The 18,742-nt window shown below is 45.1% G+C and overlaps 7 protein-coding genes across 7 annotated transcripts; 4 read left to right on the top strand and 3 right to left on the bottom strand.

The window, feature by feature from the left end:
* Positions 1-5,553: 5,553 nt before the first annotated feature.
* Positions 5,554-7,284, top strand: F5Z01DRAFT_628713 (ankyrin repeat protein; the record flags this gene model as incomplete). Its single annotated transcript, XM_046261617.1, has 1 exon — positions 5,554-7,284. The coding sequence occupies one exon, from the start codon at positions 5,554-5,556 to the stop codon at positions 7,282-7,284; it is 1,731 nt and encodes a 576-aa protein (XP_046114771.1).
* A 528-nt stretch (positions 7,285-7,812) lies between these two features.
* F5Z01DRAFT_639934 (uncharacterized protein) lies at positions 7,813-9,855 on the bottom strand (the record flags this gene model as incomplete). Its single annotated transcript, XM_046262481.1, has 6 exons — positions 7,813-8,144; positions 8,253-8,382; positions 8,406-8,624; positions 8,695-8,808; positions 8,971-9,361; positions 9,473-9,855. The coding sequence occupies 6 exons, from the start codon at positions 9,853-9,855 to the stop codon at positions 7,813-7,815; spliced, it is 1,569 nt and encodes a 522-aa protein (XP_046114770.1).
* A 673-nt stretch (positions 9,856-10,528) lies between these two features.
* F5Z01DRAFT_639933 (uncharacterized protein) lies at positions 10,529-12,117 on the top strand (the record flags this gene model as incomplete). The annotated part of the gene is made up of 3 exons (XM_046262480.1): positions 10,529-10,582; positions 10,643-11,060; positions 11,168-12,117. 3 exons carry the CDS (start codon positions 10,529-10,531, stop codon positions 12,115-12,117), a joined length of 1,422 nt encoding a protein of 473 aa, XP_046114769.1.
* Positions 12,118-12,373: 256 nt separating this feature from the next.
* F5Z01DRAFT_639932 (uncharacterized protein) lies at positions 12,374-14,101 on the top strand (the record flags this gene model as incomplete). Its single annotated transcript, XM_046262479.1, has 1 exon — positions 12,374-14,101. The coding sequence occupies one exon, from the start codon at positions 12,374-12,376 to the stop codon at positions 14,099-14,101; it is 1,728 nt and encodes a 575-aa protein (XP_046114768.1).
* Positions 14,040-15,561, bottom strand: F5Z01DRAFT_343331 (uncharacterized protein). The gene is made up of 2 exons (XM_046259217.1): positions 15,103-15,561; positions 14,040-15,053 (listed from the first exon to the last, which is right to left on the bottom strand). The coding sequence occupies exons 1-2, from the start codon at positions 15,418-15,420 to the stop codon at positions 14,331-14,333; spliced, it is 1,041 nt and encodes a 346-aa protein (XP_046114767.1). The 5' UTR covers positions 15,421-15,561; the 3' UTR covers positions 14,040-14,330.
* Positions 15,496-16,632, bottom strand: F5Z01DRAFT_343410 (uncharacterized protein). The gene has a single exon (XM_046259219.1). The coding sequence runs from the start codon at positions 16,441-16,443 to the stop codon at positions 15,703-15,705; it is 741 nt and encodes a 246-aa protein (XP_046114766.1). The 5' UTR covers positions 16,444-16,632; the 3' UTR covers positions 15,496-15,702.
* A 200-nt stretch (positions 16,633-16,832) lies between these two features.
* Positions 16,833-17,696, top strand: F5Z01DRAFT_639929 (uncharacterized protein; the record flags this gene model as incomplete). Its single annotated transcript, XM_046262478.1, has 1 exon — positions 16,833-17,696. The coding sequence occupies one exon, from the start codon at positions 16,833-16,835 to the stop codon at positions 17,694-17,696; it is 864 nt and encodes a 287-aa protein (XP_046114765.1).
* Between the last annotated feature and the right edge of the window lie 1,046 nt (positions 17,697-18,742).

Here is an 18,742-nt window from a genome sequence, read left to right as displayed (position 1 = left end):
CGTAAGTATAAGCGCGGGCTCTAATATAAGTTTAAAAATAAAAATAGCTAAAAAGAAAGTAAAAAAATTATCTTTTATTTCTTTTTTTTAAAATTTTTTTTAATTTCTTCTTCTTAATTTTAAGCTAGAATTAAGGTAAAATATATTTTTAAAAGGGTATAATAAAACTAAAATAATATTTTATAAAGAAAGTAAAATAAGCGCGCTTAGATAAGCCCGAGCGGCTATTAATATAATTAATAATATAGGCCTTAAGGTATATTTATATAATAATAAAGATAATATTAAGTTAGATAAAGTTAAGATTTACTTAAAAATATATTAAGATAAAAAACTTATAAAGCGCGTAAGGTTAAGTAAATAACGTTAGAGATATTTATATTATATAATTATAGCGCGGGCTATATTAATAATAACTTTAGCTATTATAAGTTTAAAAAACTATAATATATTAAATTAAAATAAGTTTAAATATAAATTTAAGTAAGAAATATTATAATTATTAGTATACTAAAAATAATAATTAAAATAAGAACTTAAATTAATTATAATAAGAGTTAATAAATTATAAAATAAGCGTAGGTTGAGTTAAGAAAAAATTAAGAAATATATTATATAATGGATATAAATAGAATATAATAAGATTAAGATTATATAAGTATTTTCTAGCGATAATAATATTAATATAAGTTTTATATTAATATTTATTATAGCGATAATTACTAACCTTAAGGGACTCTTAGTCTTTATAAGGAGGAAGGCTATATAATATAATAAGATTTAAGCTAGAATTAAATAAAAAGAGGGTAAGAATAAAGCTAGATTAATTAAAATTATGAAGAAAAGAATAATAAATAAATAAAAAGTAATAAAGGTATAAATTTAAATTAGAAATATTTAATTATAAATATAAAAAAAAAATAAAAAAAATAATAATAATAATATATAAATAAATAAAGTTTATATATAATAAAAACTAACTTATTATAAATCTAAATTAAATTTTTTTAAACCTTATTAATATAATAATAAAATATTAAAAAAATTAATATATAAAGATTATAATTAAAATATAAATAAAATAAGCTTTAATATAAAATTAATATTATAAAAATTAATATTTTATTTTATATATTATTATTATAAAAAAAACTAAATTAAAGTTTTTATTAAATTTTTTTTAAACTTAATTTAATTTAATTAATTTAAATAATTAATAAAAAATATTTATAAAAATATATAATTTAATATTTATTATATTATTATTATTATATTTTTATATTAATTTTAAAATAAATAATTAAAATAAAAGTTTTTAATAATAATTATATTTAATAATATTTTTATAATTTTTAATAAATATATTAATTTTTAAATTCTTTTTTTATTTTATAAAAAAATATATATATAAAAAATATTATAAAATATTATATATTTAATTTAAAATATAATATATAAATAAAATTTTTAATAAAAAAAGTTTTTATAATAATAATATTAAAACTTTTATTTTTTATTTTTTATTAATTTTATATTAAATTTAATTTAAATTAAAAATAAAAATATTATTAAAAAAAATCTTTTTAAATTTAATTAAGTTATTTAAATTAAAAAAAAAATTAAAATTTTAATTTATTTATAAATATTATAAAATTAATAATATTTTTAATTTTAATAATATTTTAAAAACCTTAAAAATTATAAATTATTTTTTATAATTTTTTAAATTAAAATAATTTTTAATTTATTAATTATTAAAATTATAATATATTATATTATTTTTATTTATATTTTATTCTTTAAATTTAAAATATAATATATTATAAATTCTTTTTTATAAATTCTTTTTTAAAAAAATAATTTTATTTTATATAATTTATCTTTATTAATTTTATATTTTAAAATTAAATTATTAATATTTTTTTATTTTAAATTTATAAATTTAATTATTAAAATAATATTAAATTTATTTTATATAATTTTTTATATAATTTATATATATTTTAAATTTATTTTTTTATTTATATAATTATTTTAATTTTTTTTAAAAAAATATATTATTATTATTTTAAAATCTATATATATTATTATATTTAAAAATTCTTTTTTATATTTTTATTATTATATATATTTTTTAAATTTAAATTTTAAATTATTATAAATATAATAATATAAATTTATAATTTAAGATTTTATTTAAATTATTAGTAAATTAAATTTTCTTATTATTTTAATTATTAAATTTAATATAATTTATAAAAATATTTATAAATAAAAAATAAATTAAAATTAATTTTAAATTAATTTTAATATTTAATATTTATTATTTATTTAAAATTTAATATAAAAATAAAATAAATAAAATAAAATATTTTTTTTAAATAAATATATAAATAATATTTATAATTTATTAAATAAAAAAAAATTAATAAAAACTTTTTTTATTAATAAAGAAATATAATTAATTATTATTAAATAATTTTTTATATTTATATATATTATATTTTATTTTTATTTTATTTTTAAAAAATAATTTTAAATTTTAAATTATTTAATTTAAAAGTTATAAATATATTAATTTATTATTTAAATTTAAAAACTTAATATAAATTCTTTTTTAAATATTAAAATAATATAAAAATTAAAATATAAATTAAAATTTAATTTAATTTATATTTAATTATATTTATTATAATTATATTTTATTATAATTTATATTAATTTATATAAATATTTTATTAAATTTTAAAAATTATAATATTTAAAAAAATCTTTTTTTAATTAATATTATAAAATATTTAAAATATATAATTATATAATTTAAAAAACTTTATATATAATTATAAATTAATTATAATTTTATAAAATTAAATTTAAAATTTAAAAAAAATATAAAATTTAATTTTATAATATTAAATATTACTTAAATATAATATTTATTTAAAATTAAAATAATTATATAATTTTTAAAAAATTAATAATTAATAATAAAATTATATAAATTTAAAAAAAAATTATTATTTTAATTATAAAATAAATATATATTATAAATAAATTAATAATAAAATTAAAATAAATTTATTAAAAATTTATATAAATAAAATTAATAAATATTTATTAAAATTTAATATATTTATTATATAATTAAATTGTTTAAAAATTAATTTAAAAAATATTTATAGAAATATTATAAAAAATAAATTCAAAAAATTAAATTAATATATTATATTAATTCTTTTTTTATTATTTATATATTTAAGCCTTAATATTAATAAAATTCATTATATTAAAGAAATTAATATTTAATTTTAATCTTTTATTATATATTCTTTTATTTATATAAGTATTAATTTATTAATAAATAATATAACAAAGGGTTATAATATCGCGATACATTATTATAGCCTTAGCGGCGATTTTTAATATTAATTATAGCCTTAATTCTATAAATAATAAAAAAAGGCTTTAATATATATAAACATATTTAATAATAAAGGCTAAATCGGCTTATTAATATTCTTATAATAAAAGCTTTTAAGGGCTTTATTAATAAGTTTAATAAGTTTAATAAGATTTATTTACTTTATAATCTTTATTAATACTTTCTTTTTTATCGGCGGCTATAGCCTTATTTTATTAAAGCTTAATATTAAATTATATATTATAAAGCCTTTATTAAATATTCTCTAGAATATATTAATATATTACTTATAGCTAAAAATAATTTTACTAGCGTTAATTATATTATAAAGCTCTCCTTAATACCTAGCCTTAAAAGGACTAAATATACTAATATTTAATAGCTATAATAAGTATAATAAGTAGACCGGTAATAAAATTATAATAATATTAAAAGTTATATAATTAAGTATAACTTCAATAAAAAAATAGCTAATAACGCTATTAATAATAAGTATACGCTATACGCGATAGCTATTATCGCTAAATCAGCCCTTTAGTAGTATTATCTTATATATTATATTATATTTCTTTAAGTATTTATTATAGCTAAAATAATTAATAAAAAACTAGCTAAGAGCTTTCGCGCGGGTTAAATAATTAAAGCTTTAATAATTGGAGGTTCTTAGTTATTTAATAATAATTTAAAAGTTATTAAAGCTACTCCTTATTATAATAAACTTTATCTCTAAGTAAAGGTCTATTTTTAGCTTATTTAATAATAAGCCCGGCCTTTAATACTATTTATAAGCTAATATAATCTCTATAGGTACTTTTATAGCTTATAAAAATTAAGGTTTTTTTTACACCAGGCTTAGTAACTTTATAGCGGTTAACTAAGCTACTAGATAAAGTCCTTATTATAATAACCTTAATAAAGTTTCTTAGCTTATTATGTTATATTATATTTATTCATATTTTAAAGCTTAAAAAGGCTTATATTATACTTAATAAGTTATTTTTCGAAGCTTTTCTTAATATATTTCATAAGCTTAAGTAATTTCTTTAAAATCTTAGGGTATTAAGCTTAAAAATCGCGATATTAATATTTCGGCGGTTTATTAAGCTTACCTTAAGCTATAAGAAAATAAGTATAATACTTAATTATCTCTTTATATATTATAAGGACGATTATTTTTTATTATTAAGTTATTATAAAAATAATAACGTATTCTTTAGCGAGTTAAATAGCCCTTAGCTAGCTAGCGCGCTTAGGATAGTATAAATTAATAAGTTTAATATATTCCCGTTATAACTAAGTATAATATATATTATATTTCTTAGTAATTAAATATTTGAAAAGTATTTTAATATGTATCGAATAAAGCCTTTTTATTAAGTATTTAATATTATATTAAATAACTACGGTGACTTAAGCCTTTAAATAAGGGTTTTTTTATTTAAGGTTATAATAAAAATTAAATATAATAAATAACGATAGTTTAATATAATTATTAAGCTAGTTTATGCGTAATTTATATTATAAAGGGTTTCGTAACCGTAGGATAAGAGTAATATATAATTATTTAAGTAATATATAATTTTTTAGCTAACTAAGGTCCGAAGGGCCTTAGTTAGTTACGAGGGTGCCCCACCCACCTTAACTAACGGCTACGTGCCCGCATTCCGAAGGTACTTAGTTCTACGCGTATCGGATTTCTGCACTGGCATCGCACCATCGTTGTTCTGTGCTTCCACGCATGGCTGTGTCGCCTATGTTCTGTCCTGTCGCTCTTCCTTACTTGCGAGACCGAAATGCTATGAAACTTTTCTAGTGGTCAAGTGTCCGTCCTGTGCCGATCCCGCATCGGCTATTTCAGCCTCGCTGTACTCCGTTGTGGATTGATCGGGACGCTTAATTGATACATGCAATTACTGTGTTATGCATATAGCAACTATGTAAGTAAGGGAAGCCATCAACCCACTTCTTGGGTATATCACCGAACTTATTCAAAAACGGCGTGGACACCTACATCCAAGCATCACGCCAAATTGTCGTCACAGGTAGGTCTGTCAGAACTGTCCAAATTGCGGCCTATGAAACATTTTGTCGAGTATTTCATTGATCTCAGGTCGTCGGAGCCACACCGCGCGATGAGCGCCAATCTTGCCGAGGACCTCCATGACCCGGCTCAGAATGCCGTTGAGGCTGTGTACTCATGCATTCGCGATGGTAACCTGTCACGGCTACAGGAGCTGCTTGCTTCCTCACCCTACCCAGACCTCGGCCATGTCCATCTGCAGCACGGGCCACCCCTTCACTTCGCTGCGGGGTGCGGTGACCTCGAGGCCGAGAAGCTGTTGCTAGCAGCTGGAGCCGACCCTCTGCTCATTGACCGCAGGACTCGGCGGATCAGACCTATTGGATGGGCTGCTATGAATGGTCATCGAGACGTTGTCCGTCACCTGTGGACGTGCGGTCCTCCCGAAGAGCAGACCAAACCCCTAGACCATGTCAAAAGCCCACTTCGTGCCGCAGGAGAGTACGGGCACGCGCAGATCGTTGAGGATCTGATGAGTTGGGACGGCTGGCCAAAGGATCATTTGGAGCAAGTTTTGAGCTATGCAACCGCAGACTGGGATTATAATGTGGTTGCTCGGCTCTTCAAGAGCGACCTCCTCGACCGAAAATCGGCAACGCAGGCTCTCTTCGGCGCCATAAACAGCAACAAGGCCTGGCTCAGAGGAGTTTCCGAGGGCTTCGATTATATCAACCAGCAACGCCTAATAGAGCTGTTCATTAGTGCTGGAGCTGATTTAAATCATTCTATCTCTGGGAGTGGGTACCCTCTGGTTTGTAAGGCTGCTTCCAACGCCAACCTCACTGGCGCGCTCACAATACTCCTCGAGAAAGGGGCGGAACCGAACGTACGGCTTCCTCATTCCGGAGCAACTGCTCTTCACATTCTTGCCTTGCCAGTGCCCGTGGGTGGCCAAGATAGCGGACGGAAAGTCTTGAATGAGGTAGCCGTTAAGCTGCTGCTTCAGCATAGGGCTTCCGTGACCTTGCTCGATAATAACGGGGACTCTTCCATTCAACTAGCCGCCTACGGCTCCGATCTACGCTTTTTCTGCCTCTACTTATGTCCATTTCCTAATCGACTTAGGGACGAAAGCACGTTAATGGCCTTAACGAATGAACATAAAGAGACCTTACTTCACTACGCTGCCGCCGGATGCTGTGTCGAGATCATGGAGTACTTGATCTCTCGAGGGTTAGATATTAACGCAAAAAGCACCCAGGGCTGGACCCCGCTTATGTGTGCTTTAACCCCATCGTCTATGCCTCCGTACAATCGCGGGGCCGTGACCGTAACTACGGCATCTCAGGCAACGCAAGCGGCTCAATGTCTCCTCTCCTATGGGGCAGATCCCCTAGTGGTTACGGCCGAGGGTTGGACACCCTTGCACGCATTGGCTCTTCACTGTGATCTTGACCTGCGGCTTCATGTTGGTAAGGTCTGCGAGCTTACTGCGCAACTTATCGCCCGTGGTGTTAACCCAGAAGCGCGTGCTCCCCTGCTTACTTACCTTCGCACGTCGGATGACCAGCTCGGTATGCCCTGGGGTCATCGAGTCAGCGACACGATGATGAATGCCTCGCCCCGAAGCTGGATTATACAGCCAAGCTTGACGCCTCTGCACTGGGCTGCACAGCGTGGTGCTACTGGTGTTGTTAGAGCACTTGTTGCTGCAGGAGCCGACATTTCACTGACAGATGGAAGCGGCGTGTCGGCTCTTGAGATGGCACGCGATTCGAAAGCGTTGGCCGTGCGGACCGAGGCAGCTGATGTCATTGTGGGCTTACTGTGGAGAGACATTTGAGGCTATTTGGGAATGCTCTCAAGATGATGTATATATGTACATGTAGGTAAGTATTTTTGTGGAGTGTGGGTTTGGAGTGATGGTGTCTGACAAGAGGTCAGGTAACAGAAGCAGAATACACGGTAAATGGACTGCTGAGTCTACATTGCAGTTTTGCAAACGGGATCTATGCGAGCGACTATGCGATGCCACAACTCCCGAGGAGCATCATGATACCTCCTCCTCTTCTCTTGCCTGCATCAGCGGGTCCATGTGGTTGTGGTTTTCCTCATGCCTTCCTCCACCTATCAAGGTGAAGTCTGAACAATGTACATGTTACCAAGGGTCGTCGGGCACAAGATAGATCTGCCCGTTCTCGATGCGAAAGTTTCGATGGTACGGATTATCCCCCCCAAATGCCGTTGTTCGCCCTCGAGGTGGCCACGCCAGGAAATCATTGGGATCATCGGGCACGAGCGGTTCTTGCGGATCATGGGAGCTGGGCTCGATGATAAGCCGCAAGCCTGTCTGACCGAGATATCCAGGCCCTTAGACGCTGTCCCGTCCCCATTGGTGTAAAAAGGATGCCAGGATTGCGTTGTCGCTGTCAATGACTCTGGGTGACCCGACATACCAGTAACTGTGGTCTTCAGAGGGGCAGCTCCAGGTCCGTCTCGCCGTCGTGGACAAACCTTCCGAGCCAGAGACCCGCCAGTCATTCCATTGTTGGCGATTATCGTATCGGCCCTCCGTGATATACTGCCCATGAAATACCCTTATGGTGGGTGTTCCTGCGTATGTGTTGCCATCGGGTCCGCTTCCGAGGAAGTCTGCTCTTGGTCTGTTGTCACGGGCGGGGGCTTCAAGGTGGATGTGGAAGACTATGCACATGCAAGCTGTTAGTTACTACTCGAGAATGTGTAAGAAAGGGGTTGTCTGGTGGTGAGTATGCAGGTCGGTTGAAGTGTGAAAACAGTGCAATCACTCACCAACCCATTGGTCTGGTCCGATAGACGCAGGTCTGTCTGTTTGATCCCGGTATATTTCGTAGGACGGGTCGTTCAACGTCGAGACGCCGGGTTGGCCGCCAATCCAGTAAGCAAGCTCAGGAAAGGGGCCCTGTTCGGCATTCGAGTCCGCACCCGAGGCCCATTCCCAGCGAGCATAGTGGAGACTGAGATGACGAGATCAATGCCACCCAGTATGACCGACAGACTGGGTACATCGGCGTTATTTGTATCACCCCTCTGGATCCAAACCAGTCGTTTGTTGGTCCGACGGATCGGGATGGGACCCTCGGCACGAAGGGCAAGGGACACGTCACGTTGCTTGGTTTTGGATCTGCTTCTGCTGTCGGCCCCCTCGAGATTCGTTGTACAGAGCTGCTCACCGCTGTCTCGCGGGAGAGCACCGACATTGGCTCTCTCTTACAGCAACCATATGAAATCCTGTTTCGAAGAGGACACTCTTGGACAGGCACTTGTCCATTCTATCGAGTGCACGCGGCCGACTGCTCAAGGGTGAAGATGCGATGGATATCACAAGCTGGCGAAGCGTGCACAAGGGTCACTACGGCTGAATTACTCCCTTGTCAAATGCTCTCCCCGGAAACCTCGTTACTTTGGACACTGTGACAACAGCCCACTCGTGGGCACCATGTGAACGCCTCTGTCAATCCACCGAGCACCCTGTCCTACACTTTCACACCCCACCATGACTCGCTTTGGCCAAGAGAACGGACAACGCCGCAAGTTGGTCTTTGAGGCCTCTGTGTGTGGCCTCTCGCCTCACTGTGGCGTCTTGCATGCCATGCGCTGGCAATTTGTCCGGTTCTTGTGCCCCCTTCTCTGCTTTCAGACGCAGACTCACAATCTCCCTTCGCCGCATGTCTGCCCTCTCTTCCGCCTCTGCCTGGGATGCGTCGTGGACGAGCTGCAGCTGGCCCGCCACTTCTGCCAGCTTTGTGCGAATCTGGAGCACCAACTCAGCATCGGAGGGGGGGTTCTTGGTCTCGGACGACACTCGCTCTCTTGGATGGATCGGTGAGAGCTGGCGTCGTGCCTGGCGCCGCTCCTGGAACCACTGCCACGAGAGTCGACTGTCGCAGTCCCAGCTTCGTGGCTGTTGGCCGAGCGGCGCGACCATATCTTCGAACCAGATGAGCATCTGCTCTCGACTCGCATGTTCTGCCTCGCTATTCCCAGCTCACCCTCGCGCATGAGCTGCAACATCCTGTGTGTTGAGGCGAAGATTGCTGCCAATGTACTTGATGAGCTTGCGCCAAGGCTTCTTCAGGACATCTAGGGCCGGATACGAAGCCAGCCCAAGTGCCCACCAGAGCTGGTCGACGATATGGGTGGATGGGAAGGTTGCATGCTGAAGTGTCGCGAGGGTGACGCATTCCCGCGTGTCGCTTCCGTTGTCGTAAAGGAGGAGACGGATCAGCTCGTTCACGAGGACGCCCTTGCACTCGCCGCAGACGATGAGTGTGTTGTTGACGGGGTTGCCGCCATTGGGACGCCGGAGATAGTCATCGATGGGTTTGTTGCACAGCACCTTGTTGCTGTGGTGGTTAGCCGTCCAAGCCTGCATCACGACGTCCTTGGGAGGCGAAGGAATGATGATGTCCTTCTGGGAGTATCTATCTGCCTGGGGGGCTGGGACAACAAGTGTGTGGAGGTTTACGGCCGGGCGTAATCGCGACCGTCAGAGCTTGCCGTTTGCTCCCTCACTTTTCAGTCGGACAAGGAGCAAACGCCAACCACCACATGGCTGCAGGTGATTTTTCCGCCAGCCCGAGCAAACGCAAGGTACCTCGCCTTCATTTCAGATCAGCGCAGGTCTGGCCACCTCGAACAGCCACAGGCCAGATGTGCTGGGCATTTCTCAGCAAGTTACTGTCCGGCCAACTTCGCCTCCTCCCGTATGGGCTTGTTTGCTTCTGCCGCTTAAACAGGTGACAATAGAGTCCCGCATACCTGGCCCCGGCTGAAAGACCAGCCCACGATGGCACGGTCCCCATCCGCGTCGTCCTGGACCAGATCACCGCCTATCCTCCATTCGACGATGCGGCCAGACCACCTCATTTAAACCCTTGCGTCCTACCTCCTCTCTCTCCGCCCGTAGAACCATCCTGCCCCCATCGCATCAAGACGCCATGTGTCGCGGCAACACGCCAACGTTATGTGAAGGGCAACCTCTGTCCATGTTTGAAGGGAAGAGCGGCAAGCCGTTCCAATGGATCTGCAGCGAGGCGCAGATCAAAATGTACCAGTACATGGCCCAACACCGGCTCAGCAAGAGCACACTGCACTCCAATGTACGTCTGGGTTTCCATTTGACTTTCTCTCCGCGCGTGCTGCTCTGACACGTCCAACAGGAACACTGGGCGTCGCTTCTCCGAGCTATCAACTGCGCGTTTCCAGAATACAGTGGCATTATCACGACCCGCATCGAACGCAGACTCGCCTGTCTCCACGACCATCTCCGCGACCGAGGTCTTATAGAACAGAAGGGAATTGGCCGCCATGCCACGACCGTGTGGCCAGAGCAAACACGTGAGAGAATACTAGCACGCGGATGGATGGGGGATCTTTCTGCGCTTGCTTTGCCTTTGGTTGCAGACATGGGCTTGGTCGCCGAGGAAACCGCAGCTGGGAAGCCCGCGTTCTCTGATTACGACCCGTCGATCAGCGACTTGGATCGAGCAGATCTGGCATCCGAGTTTTCGGCCGCTCTCTCCTTTAGCGACACTCATCCATATCCGGGAGCCAAACACCACGGACACCTCGCTCGGTGTACGTGGATCAATTCCCCCCCTCGCCTGTCACCACATGGTCGACGCCATCGACTAGCTCGAGCCGTCTCTCCTCTTTCGCTTGGGCGCCGCCTATGAGGAACATAGACTGCCCTTCTCCACCTGCGTCACCTTCTCTTCGTAAAGCGCGGATTCGTGGGCTATCTCATTCCCGCTGGGCAGACGTGAGTAGCGTTCAGCCGACTGTTGTCGGACGACACACATCGGGTACTCCATTCCGCGACATGGACTTTGGGACCGACCGTGGTAGCATTCAGCCTAGCATTGTTCGACAAAGTGATCCGCACTCGTTCGAACCGGCTGACTTCACCGACGACGATGGGGCCAGCATTCAGCCCAGCATCGTTAGACGTCGCTCACCACCGGTCGAGCGGGTGCTTTTTCCCCCAGCGAAACCCCAGGCCGCTCCTGATGTGCCGCTCGGCTGGCCTATCTCGCCATACTCGGATGACAGCGACATGGACAGTTCAGTGTCCATCCCGCCCCCTCTCTTCTCCGGATCTCGCCCACGTCGCCCTGTGTCCGAAGTTTTCGAGCTCCCTGGGTCAGACGTGCCGACACAATTACATCAGCATCCACAGCGCCCTCAAACAGACGATCCTCGCCTGACAGAGCCTTCCGACCGCTGCCAACCCTCTCTCTCGAGCGAAACGGACCAGCAGCACGAAACTGACACTCTGCTCTTGGAGCGTTGGAGGCAAGCCAATGCCAAGCAGCGCGACAACGAAATACTGAAAAGACTCCATCCACTCGAGCAGGCCGCCGCTGCCGTCGAGGTTGCTGAGCTGGATTGGTGCGACTTGTTCCACCAAAGGTACCTCAACTGGATACGCATGTCCCTGGCTGTCATGGATGGTCTGTCCCACCCAGGTGCGAACATGGGGTGTGCCCTGGATAAGCTGCAGGTCGTTTGTGCTCAAGCCATGGCGGACGAAACCAGCGACGTGATGATTGCAGCTGCTGGTCGATCAGCCCAATGCCGACAAAGCTATGATGCTCTGAAGACAGAGGTGGCTCGTCACCCATATTTTCAGTGACGAAATTATGCCAAGCGCCTGTTTGACGCCGCAGCCCTACGCCCCCATGCCTCCGCTTGCTTTTTCGTTGTCTCATCTCCAGGCCTGCGGGCTTTGTCACATCTCTGACCATTGCTCAACAAAACCAGCCTGTTGCTTATCACCTCGGTCTTATATAAGCGCATGCCGGCCAGTCATGGTCACGAGGCCATATCATTGCTGAAAAGAACCTTGGACTTCAACCCCTTGCTGGCGTTCCATTCTCACGCACCCTGAGATGGACAATCTTTTCAGGGGATTCGACGCTCCCGTCGAGCAAGCTAGACGCCACGCCGACACACGACAGCACGTAAATCCAGCTGATACAACCAAGAGTACGCAGCATCGGCACAATCGTGCGCATGAGCAGGATGAACACTGTCATCAACACGGGCCATCTTTCCCACCACGTGTCGAGTCAGAAAAGAGCGCTCGTCGAGCCCGAGGCGAGCCTCAGCGTCAACAAGGAAACCATCGGGACGCATCAAGAGAGGCCCAGCGGCACATTGCGGATGAGGGTATCTTTCGCGCTGCGCAGGCTGCTGCCTCCCGCGAGCATGGACAGGAGCAGCTGAAATGCGACGACAGTACATTGAACGGGAGCGTCCCTCGGCTTGCCTCGCGACATGCAATCGGGAAAACACACGACAGTGCGAAGCCTGAGCCCAGGCAGCACCATGCCCCCAAGTCTAAGCCCATGAGGCAGAAGCCAGGCTCTTCCCGGCCACAATCTGCCTCGGCGGCATCAAATGAACCGTCCGTGCCCATTGACTATCGCTCCATTGGTGCAAGCCTCTTCCACGGAGCTTTCTGTGTCGCTGTGCTGCTGCTCAACTTCACGCTCTACTTCCGCCCATCATGGCGCAGATCTATTGTCCTTGTAGCTCTGGCTCTACTGGGGCTGATCATCTACGGCTTTGTCAGCGACCTCCCCGCTCGTTTGCCTATCATCAAGAGCCTCTTTGACGTTGCGTGGGGCTACTTTGGCATCGGTGTCTCGGAGGTGGGCCATGGCTTCAGGATGCTGTCAGCGAGCGTGTTGGCTGGCACCACAGCTGCCACTGCCCATTCTCCGCCTTCCACTGTACAGTCGATCGCCACGACTGCGTCGGCCAACTTCCAGAACCCACTGCCTCTGAAATACCCGGTGGTCAGCCTGTACCTCGAGAAGCTGTGGGCAGACACCAATGTCCTCAACGTCGCCTTGGTAGAACTCGAGAAGCTCAAGCAGACGCGCGCCTCTCCTCCCGCGTGGGCGAGTAGTGCACATGGTTTGGCGGAGGATGCTCTGCGTAGCCTGCGCAGAGCGCATGCCGGCTACGCGCCGTGCTACGCTGGGCTCGCCATGTACGACCGTGTGCAGCAAGAGCGTCTCGCACATTTGGGTCAGAGTGTGCATGTATTCAACACACTTTGTGTCCACGATGGTGATCGCAGCACGGCTCAAGGCCAGTGGTCTCTAGGCTGGGTCTTGCGAATCGTTCGTGGACTATCGACATCCGGCGGCGAGCAATTCTGTGCGCAGACGCTAGAGGGACTCGAGGTGCAGGCTCATCTCTTCTCCCGCGACGACACGCTCGCCGCGTCGAGGACGTGCCACGCAGACATGGTAGCGCAATTCTCCCACGTCCAGCAGCTCATCGACCGAGCCCTGAACGCTGTCCCACAGCCAGCGGCGCAGGGGCGGGGTCTCAGGAGCCGCGCAGACAGGGCAGATGGCGCGTCTGCGCGAATCTCCCGTGTTCTCCGGGGCACGCAGATTGTCTTGGCCCGAGTGGTGGCGCACCTGGAGGAAGAGAGTACCCATATACGACTGCGAGAGGATCTGCAGCTGCAGATCGAGGCCCTGGCTGTGCAGCGGCAGCAGAAGCCGCTGGTTGTTCGGGAATCGTTGCAAGAGGGGAGGGGAGGATCGAGAGCACAAGGGCCAAGTGGCCGGGAACGCCTGGTAGATGAGGAGAAATGAGAGGAGAAATGGAAGATACTGCATGATAATTGACATTTCTTGGACAATGAAGCTGATGACATGAGGAATTCTTTTGACGCTGGCTCGGTCTGGTCTCCGCCAATGGCACAGGGTACTCAGAAACAGAATGAGGTCTCGGGATTGATGTGGAAGCCATTCTCCGACACGCAATCTCAACTCAACCGCGAAAATTGTACGTGTGAGCCTAGTCTACGCTCGTGATTCCAGTCTACGCCTGCCTATACCTGTTCCGCCGTTTCTTCACCTCCCCATATACCTCGTCCATGACAGCCCGCTGGAGAGCAGCATCTTCCTGGCTCCCGTCCATGTTTCCTTTGGAGGCCGCCTCTATCTCGCCGAGCGACTTGTTGAGCGCATTGTGTACGAGTGTATCAGCGACCCGTTGGATGTAAGCGTGTGCCTTGGGATGTCCGCCTTGCCCATCGTCCCCGCGAGCGATGTGCTGCCGTAGAATGGATTTGTGGTTGTCGGTCAAGTCTCTGGGGTTGTTCGTCCAGCTCGTCACCGTCACGGCGTCGTCGTCGCTGCGGGCGCGCTGTTCGCGAAGCCAGCGGTATGCCTTTGCCGGCTCTGCGCGCCAGGCACGTATAGTCCTCTCGCTGACGCGCGATGATGCGCCCGACTGGACGCTGGCCGTGGCTAGCTTGAGGACGAGGTTGACCCACGTTGCTTGAATGGCAAGGGAGGCCTCCAGACCTTCATGATGCAAATTGCACTCTCGCCAGACCCTTTTGAGGAAGGCATCGTGCTCGTGCGAGAAAGGCAGGCGAGTAGACGTGGATCTCTCCAGATGTAAGAGGCGACGATCCATCGAGGTTGATAGGAGACTGATCAGAATGGTGCCGCGCGTCCCGTCGCAGAATGGCAGACGAGCGTGTGTCGCGGGCTCACTGTCGGCGAGGAGGCGATGGACATCTAGTCCGCAGATCATCTGGAAGCTGATTAGTTCACGCAAGCAGCATGGGCCGACGTGGACGTACATGACTCGAATTGTCCCGACACATGGTGAGGCGCGACGGCGGAGAGGGTAGTTGGTTGCCCAAAGGCATGAAGAATTGCGACTTTTGATGCTCCTGCGCAGGCTTTGTTCCCAACTGACAATAGCGTGAGAATGAAGCGGGCGTGCTGGACGAATCTTTTGTTCGCGCTTTGTCGCCCAAGACATCGCAAACGTCACGGCAGAGGGTGGAAGTGTCTTGTCTGGGCAGCAGAAGGAAGTTTGAACCAGGGATCGAAATTAAAAGTGTGAAAGTCTGCACGAGTTGTCTCTGTACAAGCTGAGGCATGGATATGGTCATCTAGCTATTGGCACCACTGGCCTTCCTGTGTCGCACCGCCAGGGCGAAGGCTTCGTGAAAGGAAAACTCCGCGCGCCCCTCGTGTGTTGAACCGCTTCGCTCCGTGGAGCGGTGGCTGCTGCTCTGGTCTTCTTCGCCGTGCTGTGTGGCCGTCCGTTCATCCGCTGCATCAAGGTCCTGCTCGTGCCAATCGCACTGTTGCCCGCCGTGGGCACTGGGGGCGCTCGATGTAATGCTGGGGCTGGACCTAGCGTCAGGTAGGGTCCTGGCTGCCACCAACTCTTATTCTTCAAGCGAATGAACGCTGGCGTCTTCCTCATCCGAGCACCTGGCTGGGGTGTGATCGGACAATGGCAGCGACCTCCTCCACGTCTTCTTGGCTGCTGTGTCGTGCGTGAGCGCTCTGGCCAAGATGGCCTCTCGAGCCGTCCGTGCCGCTGCCATGCTTTGCTTGATAGCGTCCACCCGAGCGGCAAACGGGCTCCTCTTCAGACTCGGACTGGAGGTGACGTCGGGGCGCTGTGCTAGGTTCACATCATGCTGGGTGTGAGAGCGCGACTTTCGGTCTTGCTCTGCCACCGCTGAAGGTCCCGAGGCCGTGAGACGTTCAGGCCTTTCGGCTTCGTTTGGCGGGGCGCATTTGCCTTCCTGTCCAGTCGTCGCGTTGATCGCCTCCATACCATCGTCCTGTTGGACGGACGGTCCGCCAGAGTCGTCTCCGCCCGTCGCCTGCCCACACTTGCCCATGGCCCTGCGCAGCTCACGGCACGACGCAGACCAGCTCCGTGGGTTCGACGCCCAATGGGCCGGCCAGTCCTCCTCCTCCTCCTCCTGCGCCTCTGGGTCTGGTCGTGGGCCAATGGAGGAGATGATACGCCATAGATCGACATCTAAAGGAGGAGGCAGGGCGTCCGCGCTTCTATCTTCTCCGTCTGCGTCGGCCTGGGTACGCCAGTATGTCACGTAGCGGTGGTATTGGCGGAGTCGCAGACGCCATTGAGGTGGGATGTCGGTCGTCGCCATGGCTGGCGATAGGCGACGAGCATCGTCCCGGTGAGTCTACCAGCGAACTGTTCCGATATACCATGTGCAGGTAGGCCATGGAAGCAGACCAAGTGGCTGCTGGGACGACGCGTCTCGACCTGTCATTTCCGTAGCACCCAGGCGCGGGTCGTGTTGCTTCTTCCGTGGCGTGTCTGGTTTCCAAACGTGTTGCGGGCTCTCGTGTGCGCCGCGCATCAGCCAGCAAAAAGTGAAACCGCACAAACGCATGGCCTACTTGACTGGGGAGAAAGGGGACGAGACCGGCGCGCGCAGCCTTGTGGCCCAGACCATGGGTGGCCGCATAGTCACACAATCACAGCGCACAAAAGGCACCGTCTCAAAGCAGCAGTGTCGAGATGCGGTGTGCAATGGCTGGAGCCGGTTGTGTGGCGCTCCTTATTGTGAGCTGTCAGTCGACGGCGCTGCTCAGTGTCCAGAAGGATGGGATCGCTTCGCGGGCGGTCAAAGGCGACAGGACTATATTGCTCTCCAGACCGCATGTGGCCTTTGTCATGAGCTGCCTTCAGAAGAGCATGGCAAATCTCGCAATGGCAGCTTCATCAGAACCAGAAGCCTTAAAGAACCCAGCCCGGCCGGTACGAGGAGGCGTTGAACTGTCCTATCTCTCTTTGCTCTCGTCGTCCTTGAACAACTCGGACACTGCGCCCACACGCGAACAGACCATGCCGGCCGACCGCGACAGTCAGTACTGCCGCGCTGGCTATAGCCAAGCCATCGCCGATGCCGTCGTCCATCTTGACCAGGCCCCCAAGGCTCCGAAGCGACTAAATGTCCGGTTTCACGGAGCGAACACAGACCGTGCGAGGAAGACCCGAGCGACCAGAGACGAGATCATCTACGAGGAGGGGTCCGACAGCGACGACATTCTCTCCATCCACGACGCCCTCCGCTCGCCTCGCCCGGGTCCCAACGAGCGCACAGGGCAGCCGGCGTCGACGACCGTTGGCCGTGGCAAGGCTGGCACGCCGATGGAGCCCCGTCGCTCGTCCGGGCGTGGTGGTTGCTGGCGCTTCCTTCTGGGCGTGGCCTTGGGCATGGCCGTGTGCGTTGTTGTCGTGGTCGTGGCCGTGGCAAAGCAGGATCACCATTGCGTTATGACATGGGTGCGGGTGAAGGAAGATTCGACAGATCTTGCGGACACCTTCATGGAGAGGGCTCGGGCTGTGGTTGGTAAAGGGGCGTGGGCGTCGGTTCAGAGGCTTTGGAATTGAGTGCGGTTACACTTGTGCTTCGGGAAGACGATAGAGGCGTTACTTGGTGCGAACGTACGTTAGTAGGACTATGGCAATGCGATTCTGTGTAGCTGCGAGGGCGTGACGGCTCCTATGGCTGCCTCCATCGAGTCAAGCCGCTGAGGTGAACAGGTTGGTAGTACAGAGGTTGTCGAACGCTCGTTGATGACGGGGTTTCTCACGCTGGGCGGCGACAATTAGGTACCTGTCGCGTGGATTCCTCCATGGGTGCACGGTCTCCCAGAGTCGCCTGTTAGAGCTCAAGGGCGTTGCAATAGTCCTGGGGGGTCATGCTAACGGGGTCGCGCGAGGCGTCGCGTCACCCACGTCGCGTCGCGGGTGTCGCGTGCAGGCCAACGCGACACGCTCTCCGCCCCAAGTACCGCGCGGAGCGAGGACAGAGGTGCTGAAGGATGGAGCGTGTATCTGGACAGGTTGTCTATTAAGCGTCCAGCCACATCATTGATGGTGAACCCCAGCCCAGGAGTCGTGAACCTTTTTCGGCCCCGCTGTTCCACCAGCCTCACATGACTTACATAAGCAGAAGGTGCGCGATGTCAGCCACTTGTGGCTGGTTGTCTGGACGACGGTGCATGCCCCTGCCATCAACAACGTCGGCACGATCACCGTGCTTAATTCAGTCGTCCGCGCAGTCTCGCCGCATTGCACGCATCTAGTCGGCGCCACGAGCTTCCACCCACGAGTAGGCCATGCCCGAAGAATTGCCATACCCGATTGAGCAGTATTACACAATCCTCGACTGGCTCCAGGACTGCGAGGGTTCTGTAACACTGCCGAACGACCGAAAACGACCTTGCGATCCCAAGGGTATCGACTGGTCGCCCAGAAAGAGGCAGGCTTTGTCTCCGCCCAACACAGAACCCGCGATGGACGGCCATAATCGCGACAGCGACGACCTCGCGGAGGATGCGGCAGACATGACGCCTCGGGCGCCCTCGAAATATCACAGTGTGCAGATGGCGCCGCCGAGTCGGCCATCTCCGAGTCGCACGCCGTCTAGCAGA

The sequence above is a fragment of the Emericellopsis atlantica genome (genome assembly GCF_019669845.1).
Source record: "Emericellopsis atlantica unplaced genomic scaffold F5Z01scaffold_32, whole genome shotgun sequence".
Classification (NCBI taxonomy): domain Eukaryota; kingdom Fungi; phylum Ascomycota; class Sordariomycetes; order Hypocreales; family Bionectriaceae; genus Emericellopsis; species Emericellopsis atlantica.
The sequence above is the reverse complement of the archived record's forward strand: the minus strand, read 5'-3'. Positions and strand labels throughout refer to the sequence as shown.

Coding starts and splice junctions, on each gene's coding strand:
- F5Z01DRAFT_343331 (XM_046259217.1), bottom strand. CDS start 15,420: ATGACCATATCCATGCCTCAGCTTGTACAGAGACAACTCGTGCAGACT. Junction 15,054..15,102: donor GTCGGGACAATTCGAGTCAT/GTACGTCCACGT, acceptor ATCAGCTTCCAG/ATGATCTGCGGACTAGATGT.
- F5Z01DRAFT_343410 (XM_046259219.1), bottom strand. CDS start 16,443: ATGGCGACGACCGACATCCCACCTCAATGGCGTCTGCGACTCCGCCAA.